The following is a 21,267-nucleotide window of genomic DNA, read 5'->3' as shown; positions in this document are numbered from 1 at the left end:
CTCTTGATAGATATTCTAAAATAGACAAAGTACTTTTCACTGTGGTTTTTAATCCATCCAATGTACTTTTGTTTATACATCCAAAACCTTTTGGTTCACAAAGAGCCCCCCATTTTTTAAGAAAATCTAAAAAATCTTTAAAAAATTCAACTTCTTTTGAATTATTATATAATGCATCTTTATATGCACGTGATGTCATTATTTTAATTATTTTTCCAATGCGTTCAATAAAGTTAACTGTTGGTTGTGAATCATCATATTGTGCAAGGGTATCTTTGTACAGAGAGAGACCTTTTAATATTTTAGTGTTAAATAACTGAAAGGCATAACTCACACGCATCTTTTCAAAATTATCAGGAAAGAAATGAACTTTAATTTAAATATTTTTGGCATGGCTCTTAATGATACAGTCTTCTGATCTTCCTTCCAAGCCATTTTAAGAAAGTCTAAATTAACTTTACCATCTGGAGTATTGAATATGCTAATTTTAAGAAAACAGTTTCTTAAGCATTTTATAAGATGAGGAAAATCTGAAATAAAATGCAAAAATCTGGACTCATCATAGGGGTGAATTACTCTGTATTGTATCACATTATTATTAACACCAATACCAAATTCTTTCCACATAGATCTATTCCATATTGCTCCATCTCCTGTAACAGAATCAACATATAAGCCTGCTTTTTCTATTTGAATAATAGCTTCTATTAAAAGTTTTGCTAATATATTTCCTTTGACGTTTTTACGCGTTCCAAATACTCCTACAATTTGAATCCAATCTCCTACAAAAGGCTGAAATAATAGTACAAGGCCATGACCACACATCTGTTCTTTCATTTCTTTTGTTGTAAAAGAGCCACAATGAACAAATCCCTGAATATAGCCATTTTGTTTAATTTGTAAGCCTTCAGATAATTTGATCTCATCAAAAAGGAGATTACCATGTTTACTATAAGAATCTAAATATTGTGTTTTTTCTTTAAGAGCAACGAATACTTTTTCATTAAATCTAAAACCAACCTTAAAATTTTTAAAATATTTTTTAATACAAGTTTTGCTTGGTAAAACTAATATTTTATTTATGCCCATGCGTTCGTATAAACGTGGACTCTTCGTTCTCATAATGATGCATTCTAGCAGCCACTTTTCATCATACATCATTCCTTTAGTACTTTTTCATTCAGAAGACTTCAGACGTTCCTTAATACCTAACTGTTGCTTTAAAGGTAGATATCCAAGCTTGCTGCTAAGTGAACAAGTAAATGATGATATTTGTTTATTTTGTTCTGTAATTTCTTCATTCGAATTTTGGTTTTGTTTCATTAAAATTTTTATTTTTCTTGTAGAGGCTTTGAATTTTTTTCTGTTGATTTGACTGATTTGTTTTTTTTTTCTTCTTGGATTTTGATATTTTATTCAGTAGACTTTTTCTTACATATTTACATGATAAACACTTTTTTAAGGATTGATTTGCAACACCTGAACATTTTTGACTCCTAAAAATGTTACAATAAATGAAAGAATTTTTAGTCAAAATGTTTTTTGGAACCATATCTACAAGTTCATTAAATTCAGTTATTTCACCTATTCCCTGACATTCATACATTTTATCTGTTTCCTGTAATATGTTCTCTAAAGTAGTAATTGATTCTAAAACACTGTAATGCTTTAAAATAGCACTTTTAACAATTACAGTACAAGAAATTAAATTAAACCCTCAGCATTTTCTTTGATGATGACAAATTTACCTGGATCCATCAAGCAAGCTTTTAAGTCCATACATTCAAACATTGAATTTAAAATATCGTTTTCAGTTTTTAAATTCCAAGTTGCAAAAATAAGAATCTTAGGAGAATTTTGAAACAATACTTTAGACCAATACATAGATGATAAATTCACTTCATGGAAGTATTCAAAAAATGGCTTTTCTATGTGAGACTCAACATCATCTACTGATCTGATAGACTCTTCATGACTTAATTTACGTTTTTTTGTTGGTATAATATTACGTTCTTTTGGAGGTGGTCGTTTTTTTGGTATGTAGGATAAATATTTTGGCAAATTTGGGAAGATAGTTGGAATAGCATCTGACACAAGTTTAGGACGATCTCTAGGAATTGTAACTTCTTCACCATTAATTATATGTTTAAACTTCCGTTCAATAAACTGCTCATCAAAATGAAGCTCGCAAACACAACAATATTCATCAAAAATTTTGTCACCGCGAGGAATTAACTTACTCCATTTTTTTCGAAGCTCTTCGTCTTTTGGAGCCGAAAATAATGTACGTTTCTCCTTTACATTATTTCCAGTTTTACAACCAGGTACAAAACAATGCCTTTGTATGTTCTTCTTACTTTTATAAACTTCAGACTTTTTTTTCAAAAATGAGACGAAAATCGTTCTACACAAAGTCAAAAACAAACGAAAAACCACTCGAAATGCTTTGTTTAAACTGATCTATGTAACATCACAACCGATGCGAGTGCCCTCTGATGAGGCGTAAAAACGAGAACCTAACGTATTATAGGGATATAATAGCGAACGACACACTATATATTCTAGCCACTGTAACTAAACCTACTGGAACAGAGAGAAAGCGTTATTTTAGATATTTGAAGTAAAAATTAAAAGGAGCAATGAGAAGCCGAGGAAAAAGATCGACGGATCCAAGATTATTAGCTTGTTTGTGCGAAATGACTTTTTATCATCATCATTAATACAAAACTTTATAACATTTCAATATAATCCTAGAAAGTAAAACCTACAGAAAGAAAATGTGTTTCTTTCCATCAATTTACTAAAATGTAGTAAATTAAAACAAACCTAAGTTTTGAAAAAATTCTTTTTAGTGTTATAAAGATGAGAGAACCCGGACTATTGTTTCTGTTAATCTGTGAAATTATATAATTATTTAGTATGGAAAGAAAGATTAAAAAAAAGTTAAATAGTTAAAATTCAACAAAGAAATTAACAAGATCTTATTAACTTTCAACTTCCTATCAGCTATGATATATCATATATTGAGTTCAACTCGTTTAAGGAAATTTGCCGAAAATCTAGGATTGGACAATGGTCCAGTTCTTCGCACGATTTTACCAAATTTGAGCATGTGAATGCAGTGGGGAAAAATAGAATAAAAAGAGAAGATAAGAGAACGTCAGTAAATTCCACCGATCGTCACTAGTTCCAGAAACTCCGCACCTCTCAATGATAGTTCGGATCCTGTCATCTCATCCTATTCCCATAACTGCCGCATCTCCTCCTACCAAGGAATTTTATCTACAATTTATTACAAGGACTCTTTCTCCAGCAAGAAGAAGGAAAGAAAAGCTTTAAGACGCCCTCTTTGGAAACAACATATCTACAGATATTTATCTCCATGACAGCTAGTCGTGATCTCTCTCTCGAAGATAGGCTCGTTTGGATAAGCTTAGTTGTTAATAGCCTATTCCTTGTATTCGTTAAAATTTCTTTGTTAAATAGATTTCATGTTGTTTTTTGTCAACATCAAATTCGATTGAATTATTATCGAGTCGCTTTCTCTCAACTTCTTCCTCCGTTCACTTACTCAGTCCCCATAAGCGACCGCTCGCGCCCAAAAGGAAAGATTTCACCTGGGCCGAAATTCACAGGTGTTATCGAAGTATCATGATTCGTGAACCAATTTTTTTCTTGTCAGAAAAATAATAGTTAAATTATCACCTTATTAATTAACTCCAAACTTTGCGACAATATAGGATAATTCTGAAAAAATTAATTAAACAGAACTCAATAAATAAATTTTCTGACACTTTGGTGCTTCCTGTAATTAAACCGGTTTTTACATCAGGCTCGTGGATATTTTTCTCGTTGAGTGACGTAAACTGACTCATTGCAGATTTGCATAGTTATATTTTTACAAATTACAATGAATCAGATTCTGTATAATGCTTTTTAAACCTTAAACGAAATCACAGCAAATCGAAAAAGGCAACCAGTTCTTTCCAACGTGTTCCGTCACCCCAGACAGACGAACGCCGTAAGTTGAGGTCGCATACTATAGCAACCAAGTTCGAGAACGTAAAGTGGCACATAAACACGTAAAACACTTCCAACGGGGAAAGAAAGAAGAATGAAACGAAGGGATATTGTTATTTCCGCATCGTTAAATTCTGCAAAGAACAATGCGACCACGAAAAATGAACTTTACGTGTCAACTGGTTGCATGTATAATAGTGTCAGAGATTGCTCTTAACAATGTAATTTATCCAGTATTCGAAAACTTTCGATGAAAATATACCAAGCACTGAATCCCTGATCAAAGCTATTTGCAACCTGTAAATAGGGCAATTTTCAAAAAACTAGAAAGTAATAGGAAACAGCCCAGTCTTTCATTTTGGTTAGCAACGAATTTGCTAAAAAGATACGGTACGTGCCGAACATTCTCGTCGGTCCGTTAACAGTATAGCCAGTACAACCCATGATGTTACAAGTTTACAGATTAAAAAAAAGTTCCACAGCTATTATGCACCAAAGGTCTTCAACGTGCCAAATTGCAGAACTCCGCCATTCCGTATGGAAAAGTTTGGTTACTTGTAGCGGAGTAGGTACCGTATATGCTAAGTACAGTACATGTTCAAATGTATCGAAATTTTTAAACCTAAATTTTATTATCATAAGCCACTATGATAATAAATTAAAAACGTTTGTTTTATAAACAGTTTTTCTTACCAAGCATTGATTGAAGTAAGATTGTAATACTGTATACTTTGACGTGCAGTATGACATTTCTTTTCTTGCTTGGAAAGTCCCTAATCGTTGTTATTATGGTACTTTTATTGTTTACAACACTGAATGGAGAAATATTCTTTACATAAAAAATATTCATAACTTTTTCAAGTCCACAAAATTTCGTTTTGAAATACTTGTATTGATTACGTTCCGGCTTTTTTGGTCTTCCAATCTGATCCGACCATACAATATCCGGTGCATCTAATGTCACCTATTGGCCGGATGTCGACCCATTGTTAAGCGTAAAATGGCACCACTTTCTTTGCACGCTATTTCTTATCGTTTTCACATTTTTATCACAAAAGCATAGTGCACTTGCCGTTACCACATCCATCCGCCTATGGTACTGTACGTGGACCAATGGTTGATGTATCTTCGGATATGTTTGCTTTCTTGTTGTCCATCGCATTGTCCACAGGGGTGCACAATAGTTAAGGAAGGAAGAATATAGTACCGTTACCCTAATCGTTAATGCTAACGATTCATTAAACAAACTCGCTTGTATTCTTATCGACGTTAGTAGTAGTTAAAACTAACCAATGAGGAATAGTGTGACAAAATACGTTTAAAACGGATATTCTGTTATTTTCGCATCAAAAATGAAAGGTTATTATAGGAGCCGTTGTTTCTCATATATATAACCGTCTTATTCGCTTACGGTGAGACGACGTCTACCTGTGATCTTATCGCAACAAGAAAAGTCAAGGTTCGCTCATTAGGTTCCTCAATTTCTTTATCGATAAATTAGTAAATTAGTCGTTACACGTCGCAACGTATCGATATTGCTTATAGTTACCACATTGTGAAACTCCAAACGAAGACACCCAAATCAACTCGGTGATCACAGTTATGCACAAACTCTCAAAGAAAATTCTAAATAGAAGACTTAAAAAATGAATTATGGCGAACATTTACCTCTTAAACCCTTGCATATTTTAAACAAAACAGCTTAAAATATTATATTATTTTTGGATTGTTAGGAAATTACCTAGTAGCAGAAAATATAAAAATAACATGGCTTCCAAAAAGCAAAAGTCAGACGTAAGCAATTGCTTCAGAGAATCTAGATTAGGCCTGGCCAACCCAAATTGTTTCGCGGGTCACTTTGATCACGCGTAAAATTACGGTGGGCCACAATTTAGGCAAACATGCTTTTAAAAAAGTAAAACAAATACAAAATGAATAAGATTTTATTGTTATACCAAGAGTTCGTACTCGCACTTGCGCATTATAACAATGACACACGCAAATGTTCATTTATTTAATTGTTTTGGTATACACATAACGGGAAACAAAAGTTTTAATACATATATAATATCGCTTAGCGGGCCAACGTGACGGGCAATTTAACGTAATGGGCCGCGGGTTGGCCAGGCCTGATCTAGATGGATCATCTACAAATTACAGTAAACCCACGAAGAAACTAACCCTACGTGTGACAGACAAAGCCATCTGCTACTTAGTTAATAGATCATTTTTACGTGGCGTAATGCCAGAGAACGTCCGATCAATGAAACTCCGCACATGACAGGAGATTCACAAAATTGTCTTCGAATAGCTTTTTACCCCCCACCTCCCGAAACGAAGGCGAGCCCGCATAAATAAAGACGTATTGTAATCTTAATATTCCTGGAAAAATGCACACTTTTATGCGAGAATGGAATTGCACGTCTTATTAGCTCAGAAATGGGATTTCCATGATCTCTTTCTGAATTTATCTGATTTGACTCGTTTCAGTACATCAGTGATTCTCAAACTTTTTCGATCCACCGCCCCCTTTGTTCCATAAAGTTATACCCAACGCCCCCCATGTGAGAAAGGATTAGAAATATTCTTAGGAAAACTTTTCTATGAATCTCACACTTTGTGCCCTTACCGTACATTGTTCTCGACATCTGGAAACCATTAAATGCAATGTTTCCTCTTATCCGTTTGACAGAGGAAAGGGAACTTTTACCTTTGATCACCCTGCCTCCAGCGCCCCCTAGATTTACTCACCGACCACAAGGGGGCGTTATCGCCCACTTTGAGAAACGCTGCAGTACATCGTCTTTTCCACTCGAATAATATTCGTTATTTTAACCGAACTTTTTAAATTCCTTTTCAATATATCAATATGATTTTCATGTATAAACAGACGACTGGTTAGAAAAGAACTTACATTAATTGGTAGTTCGGCAATCGATTTGGCTAGAAAATACGACGTTACGCTATACCATCCATTATGATATTCTCTTAGTATTCCAATTCTCTCCGATGGAACTGAAAAAGAATAAGTAAGAACATTTTCCGATTAAATCAAAGCCCGGTTGAAATTAAATACAGAAAAAACGGCACAAAATATAGCCATATTTTAAATAATCCTCTAACTCGAACGAGAATAGAAAAAAAATAAAACAAAGTTTTGTTAAAATCGGGCGACGGATTGGTGTTCGTTTTTTCTGCTGACGACGTCACAAAGTCGCCAATTATGTTTTTTTTTTTTTTTTTTTTTTTTTTAATTTACATCTCTCCGCCGACAGAACGCTACCGTAAAACACTGTTTACTTCTAATTTATTTCGTATACGTCGGGATGGAAAGAACGATCTTACTACCCGACGAAGGCCCCTAAACCAGACCGAAAACTTCGTGCGTATGATTACCATAGTAAATCGAGTGCCACATGAGGTTTGCGTATGTGTTACTGTTTATGTGAGTTGTAATTATTGAAAATTATTATTTATATATGTAAATTTGAACAGCCGTCAGCCTGTCTTATATTCGCTTCTAATCTTTTGACCGATATGATCCATATTTTTCCCACCTTCCCCGAGAAAGAAAAGCAAATCGAATGTCGGTCGCATTCGAATAGAACAAAAATTTTTAAAGCATTTTAGAATAAACATTTCGAATGTCGATGACAGGTCTTCGAAGTTACAAATAAATGAATAGCGAGGTTACGGTCAAAGTTTTCATCTCTAAAACGTGAACATCGAACGTCGAGCGCCGCTTACAAGATAGCGGTGCTCGACGTTCGACGTTCATGAAAACTTCGGCCGCAACCTCGCTAATAATTAGATAAAGATACGTGTGTAAAACGTACATTTTTATATGTCATTGAGCGTATATTTCGAAAAAGCTTGTCTCGTCTTGTCTCGGACCCAATTTGAAGTCCAAGTTAATTCGAGCAGAAATCGACATGTGCGGAGGCTTTAGGCCAGTGTTGTTGTTTACTGGGTCAAAACCAAAAACAAAAATACAGTGGGCCGCACATATTTATTTACAACAAACATATACAATTATACAGTATTTTGTATGTATTTTAATGTGAAACTTTCTTTACAATTTTTTCACTTAATTTTTTAATATCATTTTTAATATTCATTAATATCATAGTATTTTTGATGTTGTACAACATAGTTGGTTTTTTAAGTTTTTATCGGTCAATCTATTACGACTTTTACATTTAACAATCTTCAATTTTGAGAAGAAAGATTCACAAAGATAGGTGATTCCCATTGCTGTTGTAATGCTCGTCGCGTTTTTTTAGGGTAGGAAATTTATCGTTACAGACGTATTTTTATAAAACTGAACTTTGTTATTGTCCTTGTTATTGCCGAACGCGTGCTCAAGAAATATCACTTTCCGCTGGTCGCTTGTGCGGCAAAGATGCGTTTTGCCACGTGCTTTGTTTGTTCTGCGCCGCACGTCTCTTATGCAAGTTTTAGACAGGTTTCTGTCCAAAATGCAACTTGCCTAAACGGAAAATTTTCGGAATGCAGAGATTTTCTATGTTGAATATCATAAGGGAGACGTACGGCGTGGAACAGACAAAGCACGTGGCAAAACGCATCTGTCGCACGAGAGACGATGTTTCTTGCGCACGCGTTCGTTATACAAGACAGAAAACGAGGAAGATGCGTTTGTCTCTTCACTGTTTACGGCTTTACATAGTTTGCTTTATTTATCGAGATTTCGAGGTTGTTGTGTAGAACAAGAATTATTTTCTTATAAGAAAAATTAAAATTATAAATAAATTCTGTGAAAATATGGATATATTATATTATTCTCATATGCCTACATTCATCTGCATCATACAATGATTATAATTTGAAATCCTTGTATAAATAGGAATAATTACATAAAAAGCAAGACTTTCCTGCAATATAAAAAAGGTTTCTGTATCGAAAGTTGTATTCGAACTTTACGATCTAAAACAAATACATGTGTCATTCACGTACGTAACTATCGAAGCCATGTCCAATCGGCTATAGGAAAGGTGCTTCTATCTCCTATGCCTCGAAAGTACAACGAATTCAACTTTTGCGGCATGACAAAAAGAGGAAATTTCCACGTTCCCGAAAATGGATCGCTTTTAATCTTCGGCGTGGCATGTATGCATCGTCCCGGAGCCAGAAACATGTGTAATGCGTAACAGAAAAGATTTCTTAGATACGAGAAACGTAATTTAATTCTAATAAAGCAGAAGATTAAGGTTTCGTTTTGAACAAATAAAATCTTCTCCAGATTTAACGGTTGCCGCAAACCCCTACTCCGATAATAAGTTCGAACCTTTTCAAGAAACGAGTAAAAAGGACATGCGGACACAGTGTTTATTAATAGTAGTTTCTGTTCCAATGCCTTTAAGAATCGAAAACCTGCAAGAAACGAATTAGTTTCCGAGAACAGAGTCGGGACAAACGACGAATGATATCCTTTGGAAACAACGGGTCTGTTAGGAAATGCATAATGTTGGTTTGTTTGGTAGCGGTAAATGACGTCATTAGTATTTCTCGATTACTATCTAGAACGCCCTCGAAGTTCGGCGAGGGCTGGTAGCAGCCGGTTGATCACCAGAAAGTTTACAGGGAACGTTTATGAATGACACCTAGTTTCAGTAGTTGAACCTGTAATCATTTTTGATGAGAAGTAAACACAGTACTGCCAATTTACCTCGTATTGTACGTAGTAGTAACTAGTATCGAGTAGTCGAAAACAAATTGAATAACATTGTCCGTAATCATAGAAACCGAAGTTAACGATTAATTAAACCATTGAAAATTATAACAGATGTTGCGATGAACATCTAAAACCGACTAACTGATTAACAAACGCTTACAGTGCATATTCTAATTTGCTTTCTCAAACGTTTTTATGGATACGAAGAGAGCCTTTCGGGAAGGCAAAAAATCGCGAGTTCGTCAAGTCCACAAGGGGTTGTAAGGAATAAGACTACAGGCCAGATACTTGTCCCAAATATCCGAATTAAACTACTCAAAAATTCTTCTCTCAATCAAAACTGGAACGTTCACAAGTACAGACACAAACTTTACCGGCACTATGCAAATACTAATCTAGGGACTCTAAAACAAACGTTCACAAACAAAAATAATAATTAACTAATCTACACATCCTCGCGTTAATAACTAAATTACATATTAATTAATAACAGAAACATCACTTACAGTTTAGCAATGTAGGTAATATTGCGGCAAACGTAACAATGATAATAGTCAATGCTAGAAAACCTAAATTGGCGGGTGCTCTGTCCGAACTATTTCCGCTTCCACGATAGACCATACCGATGAGCGAAGCAAGAAGAATTTCAGATACCAGATATAATAATATTGTTACCTGTAATAAATCACGTCCAATTAAAATTTTATGAAAACTTACTTAATAATTTAGTTAGAATTAAATACACGCTTTCGTTAAAACTTCTTGGTACTGGATTTTGGTTAAAAGAATTCCAACGATAATCCCGGAAACCAGGGCCATGCAGTAGATTTTCTCAGTATGATGCAAGTCTTCAAAATGCCGCCTCATAAATGCTACTTGTGCCGCCCCTTACATGTTGCTTGTGCCGCATCCTTACGATGCCGCCTGATCGGCCGCCTCTCTGTATCATAGCACGGCACGGCCCTACCAGAAACAGTCCGAATAGTCATATTCGCTTTCAAATTATACAAACTCTCGCTAACATAATGAAGAGTTATTACTAAGTGAACTTTAAGAATTAACATAAAAAATAAATGTGAAAATCTCCTGAGGTTAGGAAACAGATATAAAGTGCATTCGAGTCAAAATGGGAACGGATCCGGATATGCACACTCCTCTTGTTTCACCCATTTGTTCCCAACATACACAATTCATAACAAAAATTTCAATAAAACGAAAAGTGCGGAAAAAATAGTTATTTGCCGCTCCTTTTAAATATGGGCATAGTGTAAATTTAATCAAAAAATCCGAGGAGCTCTGACATCCCGCATTTAATTACTTAATTACGCGAGATAAGGCACGTAACCATCCTCTATACAGTGGAACCTCGCTTAACGAGCATAATTCGTTCCAGAATGTCAATCTTAAAAGGAAACACGCGTTAAGCGAAACAATTTTTCCCATATAAATTAATGTAAAATATGATAATTCGTTCATTGCCGAAATAAATACTCAAATATTTTAGTATATCGTTTATTCAAAGAAAATTATACAATATACATTGTTAAGGAACGTGAATCATCGTCATCTTTTCTTCTAGCAGCGAATGAACCAACCTGGAATGCGAATCGATTAGCAGATAACAAAAAATAATCGAGATACAGTAATTTCTAATATTTAATTATAGCCTTCACATAGCCAAAGATTTTGGCATATCGTTGTGCATGTTTATTATATAACGGGCTATGGTTGTTGATGTTTATATGTAATATATCTGAACAGAAGTTTGGAAAAATGTGTAATCATATGCGACACAGACACAGCTTAGCATCTTTTACAATCTTTTACAATTTTAGCAATTTTGCCAGAGTCGGGAGTCGGAGTCGAGGTGTTTTTTTTTTTTTTTTTACCGACTTCGCAGCCCTGCTCCTAATTATGTTAAAATTATAAACAAAATTGTTATAATGTATAATATAGAAATTTTACTAACGTGAGCCTCTGCCTAACCTTGTTAACCCGGGCGACGTCCGAGCCGGTATTACACTTTGATCTGTTACTACCATGATAAATATCTCCACAGAATGTGAGTGTAGTCACCCAGCTTCATTTCTCCCCGTAGACCTTACTGGCATGGATGTCCCTACCAGGAGCTTGTGCTCCAGCCTACGTGGCCCTATGGATCAGTAAAATTACTGGGCTCTCCCACCACGACCAGGTGGTGTCCACGGAAGAGTTATTATTATTATCATCATCAACACATCTTAATTATATTATAAAATAAAAATTACCATCTTCAAAGAATTCCAGAAAAATCTCAAGGTTTTAAAATTCGTTGCACCTTCACGAAAGAAGTTATTTAAGCTGTCGATTACAAGGAGAGAGCCAGACGTACGGGTCTTCGATTCGAACGAAACTTCATAAGCACATAGTCTGAAACACAAGCAGCTCGTTTTCTAAATAATAGGACCCAGTTCTCAAGCGTTGCCAAAAACTGAGCCTCTGAGAATTGGATGTTTAGCTTAAAAGTATTTGGAAGTTACGGCTCCAAAGAGCAATAGATGAGTAGATAAGAAACTAGGTGCTGGAGCTAAACGATGTAAGTTTGACTCAGGAATTTTAGATCAGTTTACTTTTTTATGTGTAACAAAATTTTATTATTTTATCGTAACTTTTATCGCTAAGAGGTTAAAAATTGTGATGTCGTTTCCCGTTTAGCGAAAACAATTCTCTGTAAAATAAACTCTTTAACGTTATTTAAAAAAAAAATTATTTTTTCATCTTTATTATCAGATATTTGAAGTGTAACAAACATGATCGCGTGAGGAAATTGTCCATAATATTTACAATTAAAAAAATAAAACGCTGCGACTACGCTACTCATTTTCATATTCCTACCATAAAATTTGTTTTTTTTGTCCATGTTCAGTAACGTTTGAAACTTATTTGCTTGTGTGGACGAAGTATGTAATCACCAGCGAAAATATGTGAAAATAAATGTGAAAAAATTAAATTTTTATTTAGCAACGTAAAAGACTTAAATCTACAGACATTTCGTTTCGCTAAACAGGAAATGACATCGCAATTTTTAATCTCGTTTTACAAGCTTTAAAAGTGAGGAATAATAATAGTAATAATAATGCTAATGATGCGGTAAAATAATAAAGTAACGCATAGAAAACAAAACAAGAAAGTAAAATCCCAAACGTTCTAACCTACGTCGCCTAGCTCGTTTTATCCACTCCCCTGTCGCCGCTTAAGGGCGTGGAACTTCCACACTTATAAGCTAAACACTCAATCTGCACAGGCCCAACATTTGGAAAGGCTTGAGAAGGGGGTCCTATTATTTGGACAAGGAGCTGTCTGTATTTAGGGCAATGTCGAATCGGAGACCCGAACACCTGGCCCTCTCCTTGTTAGCAATAGCAATCATTTTTGAATAATTTTTAATGAATAATTTCGAATAACACATTTGATCCCAATGCTTAAACGGTATTTCACATATCTTCTGTCATGTCAAAATGTTTGTCTTGGTGTAGTGAAAAAAGTCACCCCAAAAAATATCCCAAATTTTATGTCAGTCGATAAAAGATCCCCAAGTTAAGTCGAAACGCTGGGCGGCATTGCACAAAACTGCCTTGGGACGACGATTCCTAGTATTTTGTCCGAATTTGTCGCGTGACGACATGAAATCGCTAGGTGTGTAGTGCATGGAAGCTGTTTTACCGGAAGTGTGCTTTGTGATTCAATTTCACGCTGAATGTCGAATTAACTGGACTGGGGATTTATCGCCAGTATTATATTCTTATTGTCGCTTTAATAAAAAATATCACCAACTGGCGATTTTTGCGCTATGCAGGGGTCGCCCAGCATATATATACCCAACGATTACACTAATATTGAAATTACAGACTCCAGGTTTTCATCAACAAATTTAACGAAGGATTTCAAGATATTAAAAACAGAATTAGTTTTTATTATTTTTCATTTAGAAGGATTGCATTCAGCCGATGCAATAGTAATCAGGATGGTTCAGACTATTAGTAAACTAAGAGATTTGGGGTAAAATCGTTTAAATATGCCGTCTAAGGTGCGTGCACTTTAAACGGCATATTTAAACATTGTAACGAGTCGCACTAGTTAAATAATAGCCTAAAGTACAAAATATTTTCATTTCATCGTATAAATCATGATCATTTACATCCCCGTTACCCCCATTCTTCGGTGCTAGATCTAACTCCACACAATGCTTCTTGAAGTTATCTTCGTTCATTCTCTTTAAAACGTTGTAAGGTATTGCGATCTTCAATTGGTTTAAATCTTTCTTCGGTAGAGATTAAACTTCCATCCAATATTCCTAAAATATAGTTTTTATAGAAATTTGTGTCAGGAGTATGTGTATACGTATCCCTTTCTTCGTAATCAAATAAACGTTTTCGTTTTCTTCATCCTTCTTCTTTGAATGCAACAGGAATGTCGCATTTCATATAAATTTCATTTGCTATTAATTTTGATTTTAAGAAATCGTTTTCTGTAAAATCTTTAATAATCTGTCAATTTCTCGAACAGTGATATATTATTAAACTTGAATCGGTTTCAACTTTTTGCGCATTTATTGCGATTTAATAATATTTTTATTAAATTCTTTAATGCCCGCTTCTTTTAAATTATCGTCATTTTTTGCATACGACTGGCAAATCTGTTTACTCCAATCATTTGGTACTCGATCCTGTTGGTTCAGAAATTAGTATGGGTAGGAGATATAAAGTAGTAAGCATCACCTCATTCGAACAGATTTATGAATTCTTTAACAAATATTTCTATTTCAATTGATCGAAAGAAAAATACAACTCAGTAGATCTGAGACCTGTAGATCGATTATTGCTTTTCTGCGCGTGTGATAACATCAATGAGTGTCTGAACACTTAAAGAACCAAATGTAAAAATCTCCTATCTCAGTCAGATTGAAGTTGTTGCAGTATGTAAACAGGCTTACAAACACATTTTTAGGTTTAGCGAACACAATTTTAACGAATTCTAAAATTCGTTAAAATTGTCACGTATTATTAAACTTGATGGGTGCATTTCTTTCTAATAACGTTTCATGTCTGCTTTAATATATTTTGCCTAATTCCTCTAGTGTGAAATATTCTGGCACATCATTTAATGGTAGCGCCATAATAATATACTAGGATATTGAATTCTAATACGGTATACGGGTGGAAAAAGTAAAGCGAATACGCGCACCTGCGTATAAGACCGCTAACAAGTATTGCTGTCTTTCCCGAGGAAAATTCCTTCATTTGAAATATAGAACTGACAATTTTATAGAACTTAAAACAAAGAGCTAATCGAGAAAAAATAAATAACTAAAACCCAGAAACAGTTTCTATACATTTCTTAAATTTATAAAAAAATGTTTTTCGTGTTATTAACATAAGTTTAATTTAAAATAAAGTAAAAATATAAAACTGTTAGCGTTGAATTAAGACTTTTAGTGTGGGTCTTGATGCTGAAGAGAAGAAGAAAGTTTCTGTATATGTGGCTAGAAATTCATTAAACATAACTGAACAGCTTCCCCGAACTGAAAATGCAATCTGTTTCCAGCTTTTAATATCAGTTCAGTGACTGTACTTAAACAAGATTCAACAAAATAGGAACTTGGGCAACATAAATAAACATGTAAATAGCCTTATCCAAGAGCCGAGAGAATTTATTTTCAATCTCTGCACTAATCCAAAAATTGCCTCGGTCGTTGCCAAATGGCTCTGCGGATCCACAAGTTATTCTGGGTTGGTTTATTTTTTTACGCAACGCGACACGTGGGCGATCTGCCGAAGAAGCCACCCGAGAAGACTTTTTACGAGAAACCTGCCCCTAACGTAAATAAACCCCAGAAAACTCGCGACGGAATACCTGCGTTCAATGGTTATATCTACTCGGCCACCGGTAGGCACCACAGGATATTCTTCTAGTAGCAGATACGTATTAATGGCATCACTCCAAATGGATTCGCCACTAGTCTAGGACTTTCGTTTCTAACAGATCTCTAAACTAATTTCATTTTACCATATAAATTTTCTTTGTTATTGGATTTTCAATTAGGACTTCTGTAATGTGATACTTAGAATTAATTTGTAAATAACAGAAAATAGATGTTTACATTCGACTCGGTTAATTAGTAGCATATGGTTCTCTTATAGGTCTCGTAGCCCCCAGCAGTTCCCGTGGCTCCTTATTTTTTGGGGTCTGCCCGAAATATTCCACGGCTCCCTGCAGTTACTCACACTGGCCGATTTATACTTTTTATCAGTTTTGTAATTGTCTATCAATACATTTATTCACTTACGTATGTTAATTAAATAAACACCTACATCGATTTAAGATTAAGATAAATAAATACTACAAAAAGTGTATTTTAAGTTGTATTTTAAATATGTATTTTAAAAAATGTGAAAATGAAAAGGTTATATTACCGGATTACAAGTAGAAATAAAAATCCTTCTTAACAAAACCAGGAACTGATTGAAAAAGCTGGTGGGATACGTCGTATGTTTCAATTCCATGGAAGAAATCTATAAAAGAACAATGGATGAATATTTTAACATTCAAAATATTTATTTTAAAATTTTGTTAATTACGTCTGAGTTTATCGTTTACACTATTAAGTTCAAGTAACTTAATAGTGTGAATAAGTATCTTCTTAGTAATTTCAAACGTAAGTAAACTCAATAAGTTTCCAAATTAATACATAATTACTGTAGAGATTTTTAATCGCTTTTATAAAAGAAAAATTTTAAAAAGTTAATTGTGCGTATTCGTCAGACATAAACCGTGAACAACAAAATAAAAACACTTTAAAAATAACGAAATAATTTTAAAAATTGCTTCTAAGAAATGCAAACGTTTTCGAATTCACCCGTGACTACCCGCTTAAAACGATTTATTTTCCAGCAAACTTTTATTTTAAAAAGACTGTATTTATATGTAGTTTTGTAATATTTACTCCACGGCATTTAACTAATTTATAAATTTTAAATAATAAGTAAGTAATTTTGAATTATTTATCTAAAACTCCTAGTTTGAGGACATTACGGAAAAGTTTCCTCTGTCTAATTGTTACCGACTTTCAATCGTTTCTAACTGGTGTTTACGGGTTTGACAAACGGCGTCGACTTCGACATTATATAAAATGAAATTCGCATGCACTGCCTTTCTACTGAAACTGGCGCTGGCTACGAGTAGTTTCGGTCTTACCGGTATTTAAAAGCCTTTTCACCCAGACTGTATTTTACTCCTTTCTTCTCATCCGATCCGTAATTGTTGGTCTATTCGTCTTTCTACGCCCTTTTATATTATAATAAGAACAATATTTTAAAAATGTATATAAACCAACCGGAATCATAAAAAGAAAGTGATTTAAAAACTAGAATAGTCACTACGATCCCTTCCACGGTCCTTTATCATTAATAAAAGAGATAATTAAATTACACTATATGAAATTGTACAATCTCTTCAATATTGACCTTATCCCAGTTTTCTTTAGGTAATGGTAACGTATCTAGTTATATTTGACCCCCTGTCAAATGTAAAATAAAAGTTGCAATCGTCTGATGAAAACAAACGGCAATAATTGCGGAAGACTTCGTATGACGTGAGTTCTTTCTAATTTTAGAACACGAATGTAAAGTTAAGCAGTATTTTAGCAGTCGATGTAGCCATTCGTCCTTGTTTAAACTATATAAGAAAGTAGTTGTTAGTCACAAAGACACATTTTTATTGGATGTGCATTTTTGTGAAAATAATTCTGAATTGTTTATTAATAACAAAATAAAGATTGAAACGAAGTAAACCGTCGTGTACGGTCCATCCAACCGTATTTCTTCAGCAAATAAAGTCGATGAAAAATACAGCATGCTGTAATTTTTAGCTGTGGTTGTTAAAAAGAAGTCGGTGCCAACGCTGGCGTTCAACTATGTGTTCGATTTTGCCCACTACAATTAGGGATTGCAATTGCTGGATCCCTCATCCAGCAATCCAGCTGGATCCAGCGCATTCTTCGGCCTGCTGGATCCAGCACTTGGGTGCTGGATCCAGCGCTGCGGATCCGCAAATACTCAATTAACTTTCTAAATAATTGCGCAAAAGTCTACGTCGTCGCGTTGCCGCTTTGCTAACTACTAGACTGCTACTAATTACTTACTCACTACTTTACTAACACTAATAATTAAATTACTTATAAATACAGTAAACTATACCTTAATCAATCCAACAAAATTTAATAAAATAATAACGTATTCAATCGCTTTTAACGATCTTCCTCAGTTACAAAAAAATACAACATTAACTATAGAACATAAAATGTGTTTGGAATAAATGTAAAAAGAATAGTGCTTAATTACATTCCATTTTTAAACAAGATACATAGATGTACTGCCAGGTCTGATAATTTTCGTATTGTATACCGACGTAATCCCACTGTTTTCAAACTTTTAAGAAACGATAAAAAGAAAGAGGATCGGAATTCAACAACGGGTATATATTCGGTGCCTTTACACAACCAACGTTTCAATTCCAAGCTTGTTTATGTGGGTGCAACGATGCGCAGTTTAAAACAAAGGCTCGAGAGCACAAATATACAATCAGTAAGAACCTTGACAACACTGCGCTGGCATCATACGCAAGACAGAAGGATGTTAACGTCCAATGGGATCAAGTGGCAATTATAAAAACGACGACGAATAGGCAAACGGTCAAACATCTTGAGAGATTGGAAATCTGCAAGGCGCACATGACAACTGGTTGTATAAACCATAGAGATGCGGACTCGTTGTCTACCATGTGGAGATCCTTTTACATTAATTAATGTTATTAACGGACAATGCTGGTTTCGTTGGATCTTACGTACAGGGTGTTTTTTTTAAACTGACGGTACTCAGAGACATCTGTAGAGCAATCTAACAGCCGAACTGTCGCCAAATTTGGGAGAGTGACTAAGGACGACATGGGAAAGAGATTCCGCGAAAAAAAGTAGTACCCAAATTTTCCGGTAGGGGTGGATTTGGCGCTGTTGTAGCAAAACAGCTAAAAATCTGCATAAAATCCAGCTGCAATTAACAAACACACGAATGAATAATCAGAGGTTTCAGTGTAATAACGAAAGTTTAATTAATCAGCAAATAACTTTCTCTCTTCTTCAATGTGATCACCGTCCTGCTGAAAAAGGCATTGCATCCTGAGCACCGTGTTCTCTATGGCCGAACGTAACATGTCCGCAGGAATGTTCATCACAGTTCGAGAAATGTTGTCCTTCAAAGTCATCAAGTTTGGGACAGTACTAAGATAGACCTTGGACTTTAAGTAACCCCACAGGAAAAAGTAACATGGGGTTAGATCCGGGGAGCGAGGCGGCCATGCAAGTGGAAAAAAGCGACTGATGACCCTTTCTTCGGTGAAGTGCTGGTAGCTTTTTCGCTACAACAGCGCCAAATCCTCCTCTACCGGCGAATTTAGGTACTACTTTTTTCTTCGCGAAATCTCTTTTCCATGTCGTCCTTAGTCACTCTCCCAAATTTGGCGACAGTCCGGCTGCTAGATTGCTCTACAGATGTTTCTGAGTACCGTCAGTTAAAAAAAACACCCTGTATATATTTTTTCCGCTATTTATTTTGTTTATTTATCTATATTTTGTCCGTTTGGGCGTTTTCCGTTAATTTTCATATTTATTCCGAACACATTTTATGTTCTATATTTAATGTTCTATTTTTTTGTAACCGGGGAAGATCGTTAAAAACGATTGAAAACGTTATTATTTTATTAAATTTGGCTAGATTGATAAAGGTGTAGTTTATTTAACTTATTCCACTTATTGTTTACTTGTTGTTGTTATTGTTAACTTATTGTTTTACATACCTATAAATAACTACAGACTAATATGTAGAGCCTATATATATATATAAAAACTGGTAAGACTGATAGCCACTTAGCCACTGATTATCCGTCCTTACATTATTATAATATATTAATATAAATTAATCAGTAGAATTACCTTTGCTATTATTTAACTTAAAGATTACATTATAATTATAATCTAACTAAACGTTTAAAGTTAATTATCTCTATCTCAAATGTTAAACCGAACCAAAGTTAATTTTACTACCTAAATGTGTAAGAAGTTTTACTGATTTATAGTGACCAGTCTAAATCATAAAAGCTTTTAAAGTATATTTTAAAATGTTTTATTTCATTAAAAAAACATAAATTGCAGGATAGATAGATAGATAGATAGATAACACTTTCTTGCATCAAAAATACATCCACGCTGGATTCGCGCTGGATCCGCGCTGGATCCAGCTGGAATGATTTCAATCCAGCAAAAATCCAGCTGGATTCAAAACACTGCTGGATTGCAATCCCTAACTACAATGTTACTCGACTAATCTGGCTATTGAAATATAGGCGTTACAAGTTAAGAAACACATTGCCAAACTTCCAGCCTGATGCCGTATCATTCCCTTGGACTTAAAGACACTTGAAAAGTTCTGGCTGCACAAATCCTGCCACTACCCTGTTCTTCTCACAGTTCACAACAAAACCCACACCACCATCCGGCACATAGCTCAGGAAATTATCAATCATGGGATGGACTGTACCTACATACCACCCTGCCTACCAACACCAGAGGTTGATCTCGGCCACCTCCGCGAGGACCATTCGCATCTGCACAGACGGATCGAAAGGGCCACAAGGCGTTGGAACATCCTTCATCGTGCTTAAGATAACAAGACTATCCATCAAGCGTTCTTTAAGTTCCATCCTCATTGTACCATCAACAAAGCGGAGAGCTTTGCAATACAAAAGGTCCTTAACTATGCCAATCAGAACTTCAAGAGCAGGGCAGCTCAACACCTCATCATTTATAGCGATAGCAAGATCGCTCTCCTACAACTTAAATCAATGAACACCAAGTACATCATTGTCAAGAGCACCATTCCTCTTAACCAACAAACACATCAACACTGCCCTCTGCTGGTCAACGGCCATTGTGCGGTTCTTGGTAACGAAAGAGCCAATTTTCTGGCTAAAAACGCCTCCTCCCATCAGCTCATCATCACTTTTAGTGCCATCCCAACTAGTTGGATAAAAACCTAACTCAGAAACTTCATTCTTCAGCAATGGCAAGAAAAGTGGGATAGCGAAACAACAGGTAGGACCACACATAACTTCATCCCGAGTCTTAAAGCCAGGAGGACCATGGACTACTATTCTTCAGACTTCCACACCACCCGGATCGTCACAGGCCACGGAAACTTCAAGGGGATCTACCCCGATTCCTCCAAAGGGGAGACAGGCAGTGTGAATGTACTCTAGACATCGAAACTCCTCATAATGTCATCTTCATGTGTTCAAAGTATAATATCCATAGGAAGCACCTAGCTGATGCTATGTATACAGAGGGTTACTACTGGCCCTGTAACTGCCGGGACTTTCGTAGTAAAAGTACCAAAAATACTTTTGTGGCATTCTCTAACTTCATTAAACAGACAGAGTCACCCTATCAGACTTTTACCGTACTGGAA

The 21,267-nt window shown here is 35.1% G+C and overlaps 2 protein-coding genes across 3 annotated transcripts in view; both read right to left on the bottom strand.

Moving 5' to 3' along the window:
* LOC136975629 (ATP-binding cassette sub-family G member 1-like) overlaps window positions 1-21,267 on the bottom strand; it is a 74,636-nt gene that overhangs the window by 11,205 nt on the left and 42,164 nt on the right. For both annotated transcript variants that reach the window (XM_067270700.1, XM_067270699.1), the window contains exons 8-10: window positions 16,165-16,263; window positions 10,219-10,387; window positions 6,935-7,035 (exon numbers count right to left, since the gene is read on the bottom strand). In XM_067270700.1, the coding sequence (XP_067126801.1) occupies window positions 6,935-7,035; window positions 10,219-10,387; window positions 16,165-16,263 (369 nt within the window). The remainder of the gene's footprint in view (window positions 1-6,934; window positions 7,036-10,218; window positions 10,388-16,164; window positions 16,264-21,267) is intronic.
* LOC136975679 (uncharacterized) lies at window positions 204-6,225 on the bottom strand. The gene is made up of 4 exons (XM_067270783.1): window positions 6,202-6,225; window positions 1,870-2,460; window positions 1,351-1,666; window positions 204-995 (listed from the first exon to the last, which is right to left on the bottom strand). The coding sequence occupies exons 1-4, from the start codon at window positions 6,223-6,225 to the stop codon at window positions 331-333; spliced, it is 1,596 nt and encodes a 531-aa protein (XP_067126884.1). The 3' UTR covers window positions 204-330.

The sequence above is a fragment of the Centruroides vittatus genome, unplaced genomic scaffold (genome assembly GCF_030686945.1).
Source record: "Centruroides vittatus isolate TY-2023 unplaced genomic scaffold, ASM3068694v2 contig_377, whole genome shotgun sequence".
In the NCBI taxonomy this organism is placed as follows: Eukaryota; Metazoa; Arthropoda; class Arachnida; order Scorpiones; family Buthidae; genus Centruroides; species Centruroides vittatus.
The sequence above is the reverse complement of the archived record's forward strand: the minus strand, read 5'-3'. Positions and strand labels throughout refer to the sequence as shown.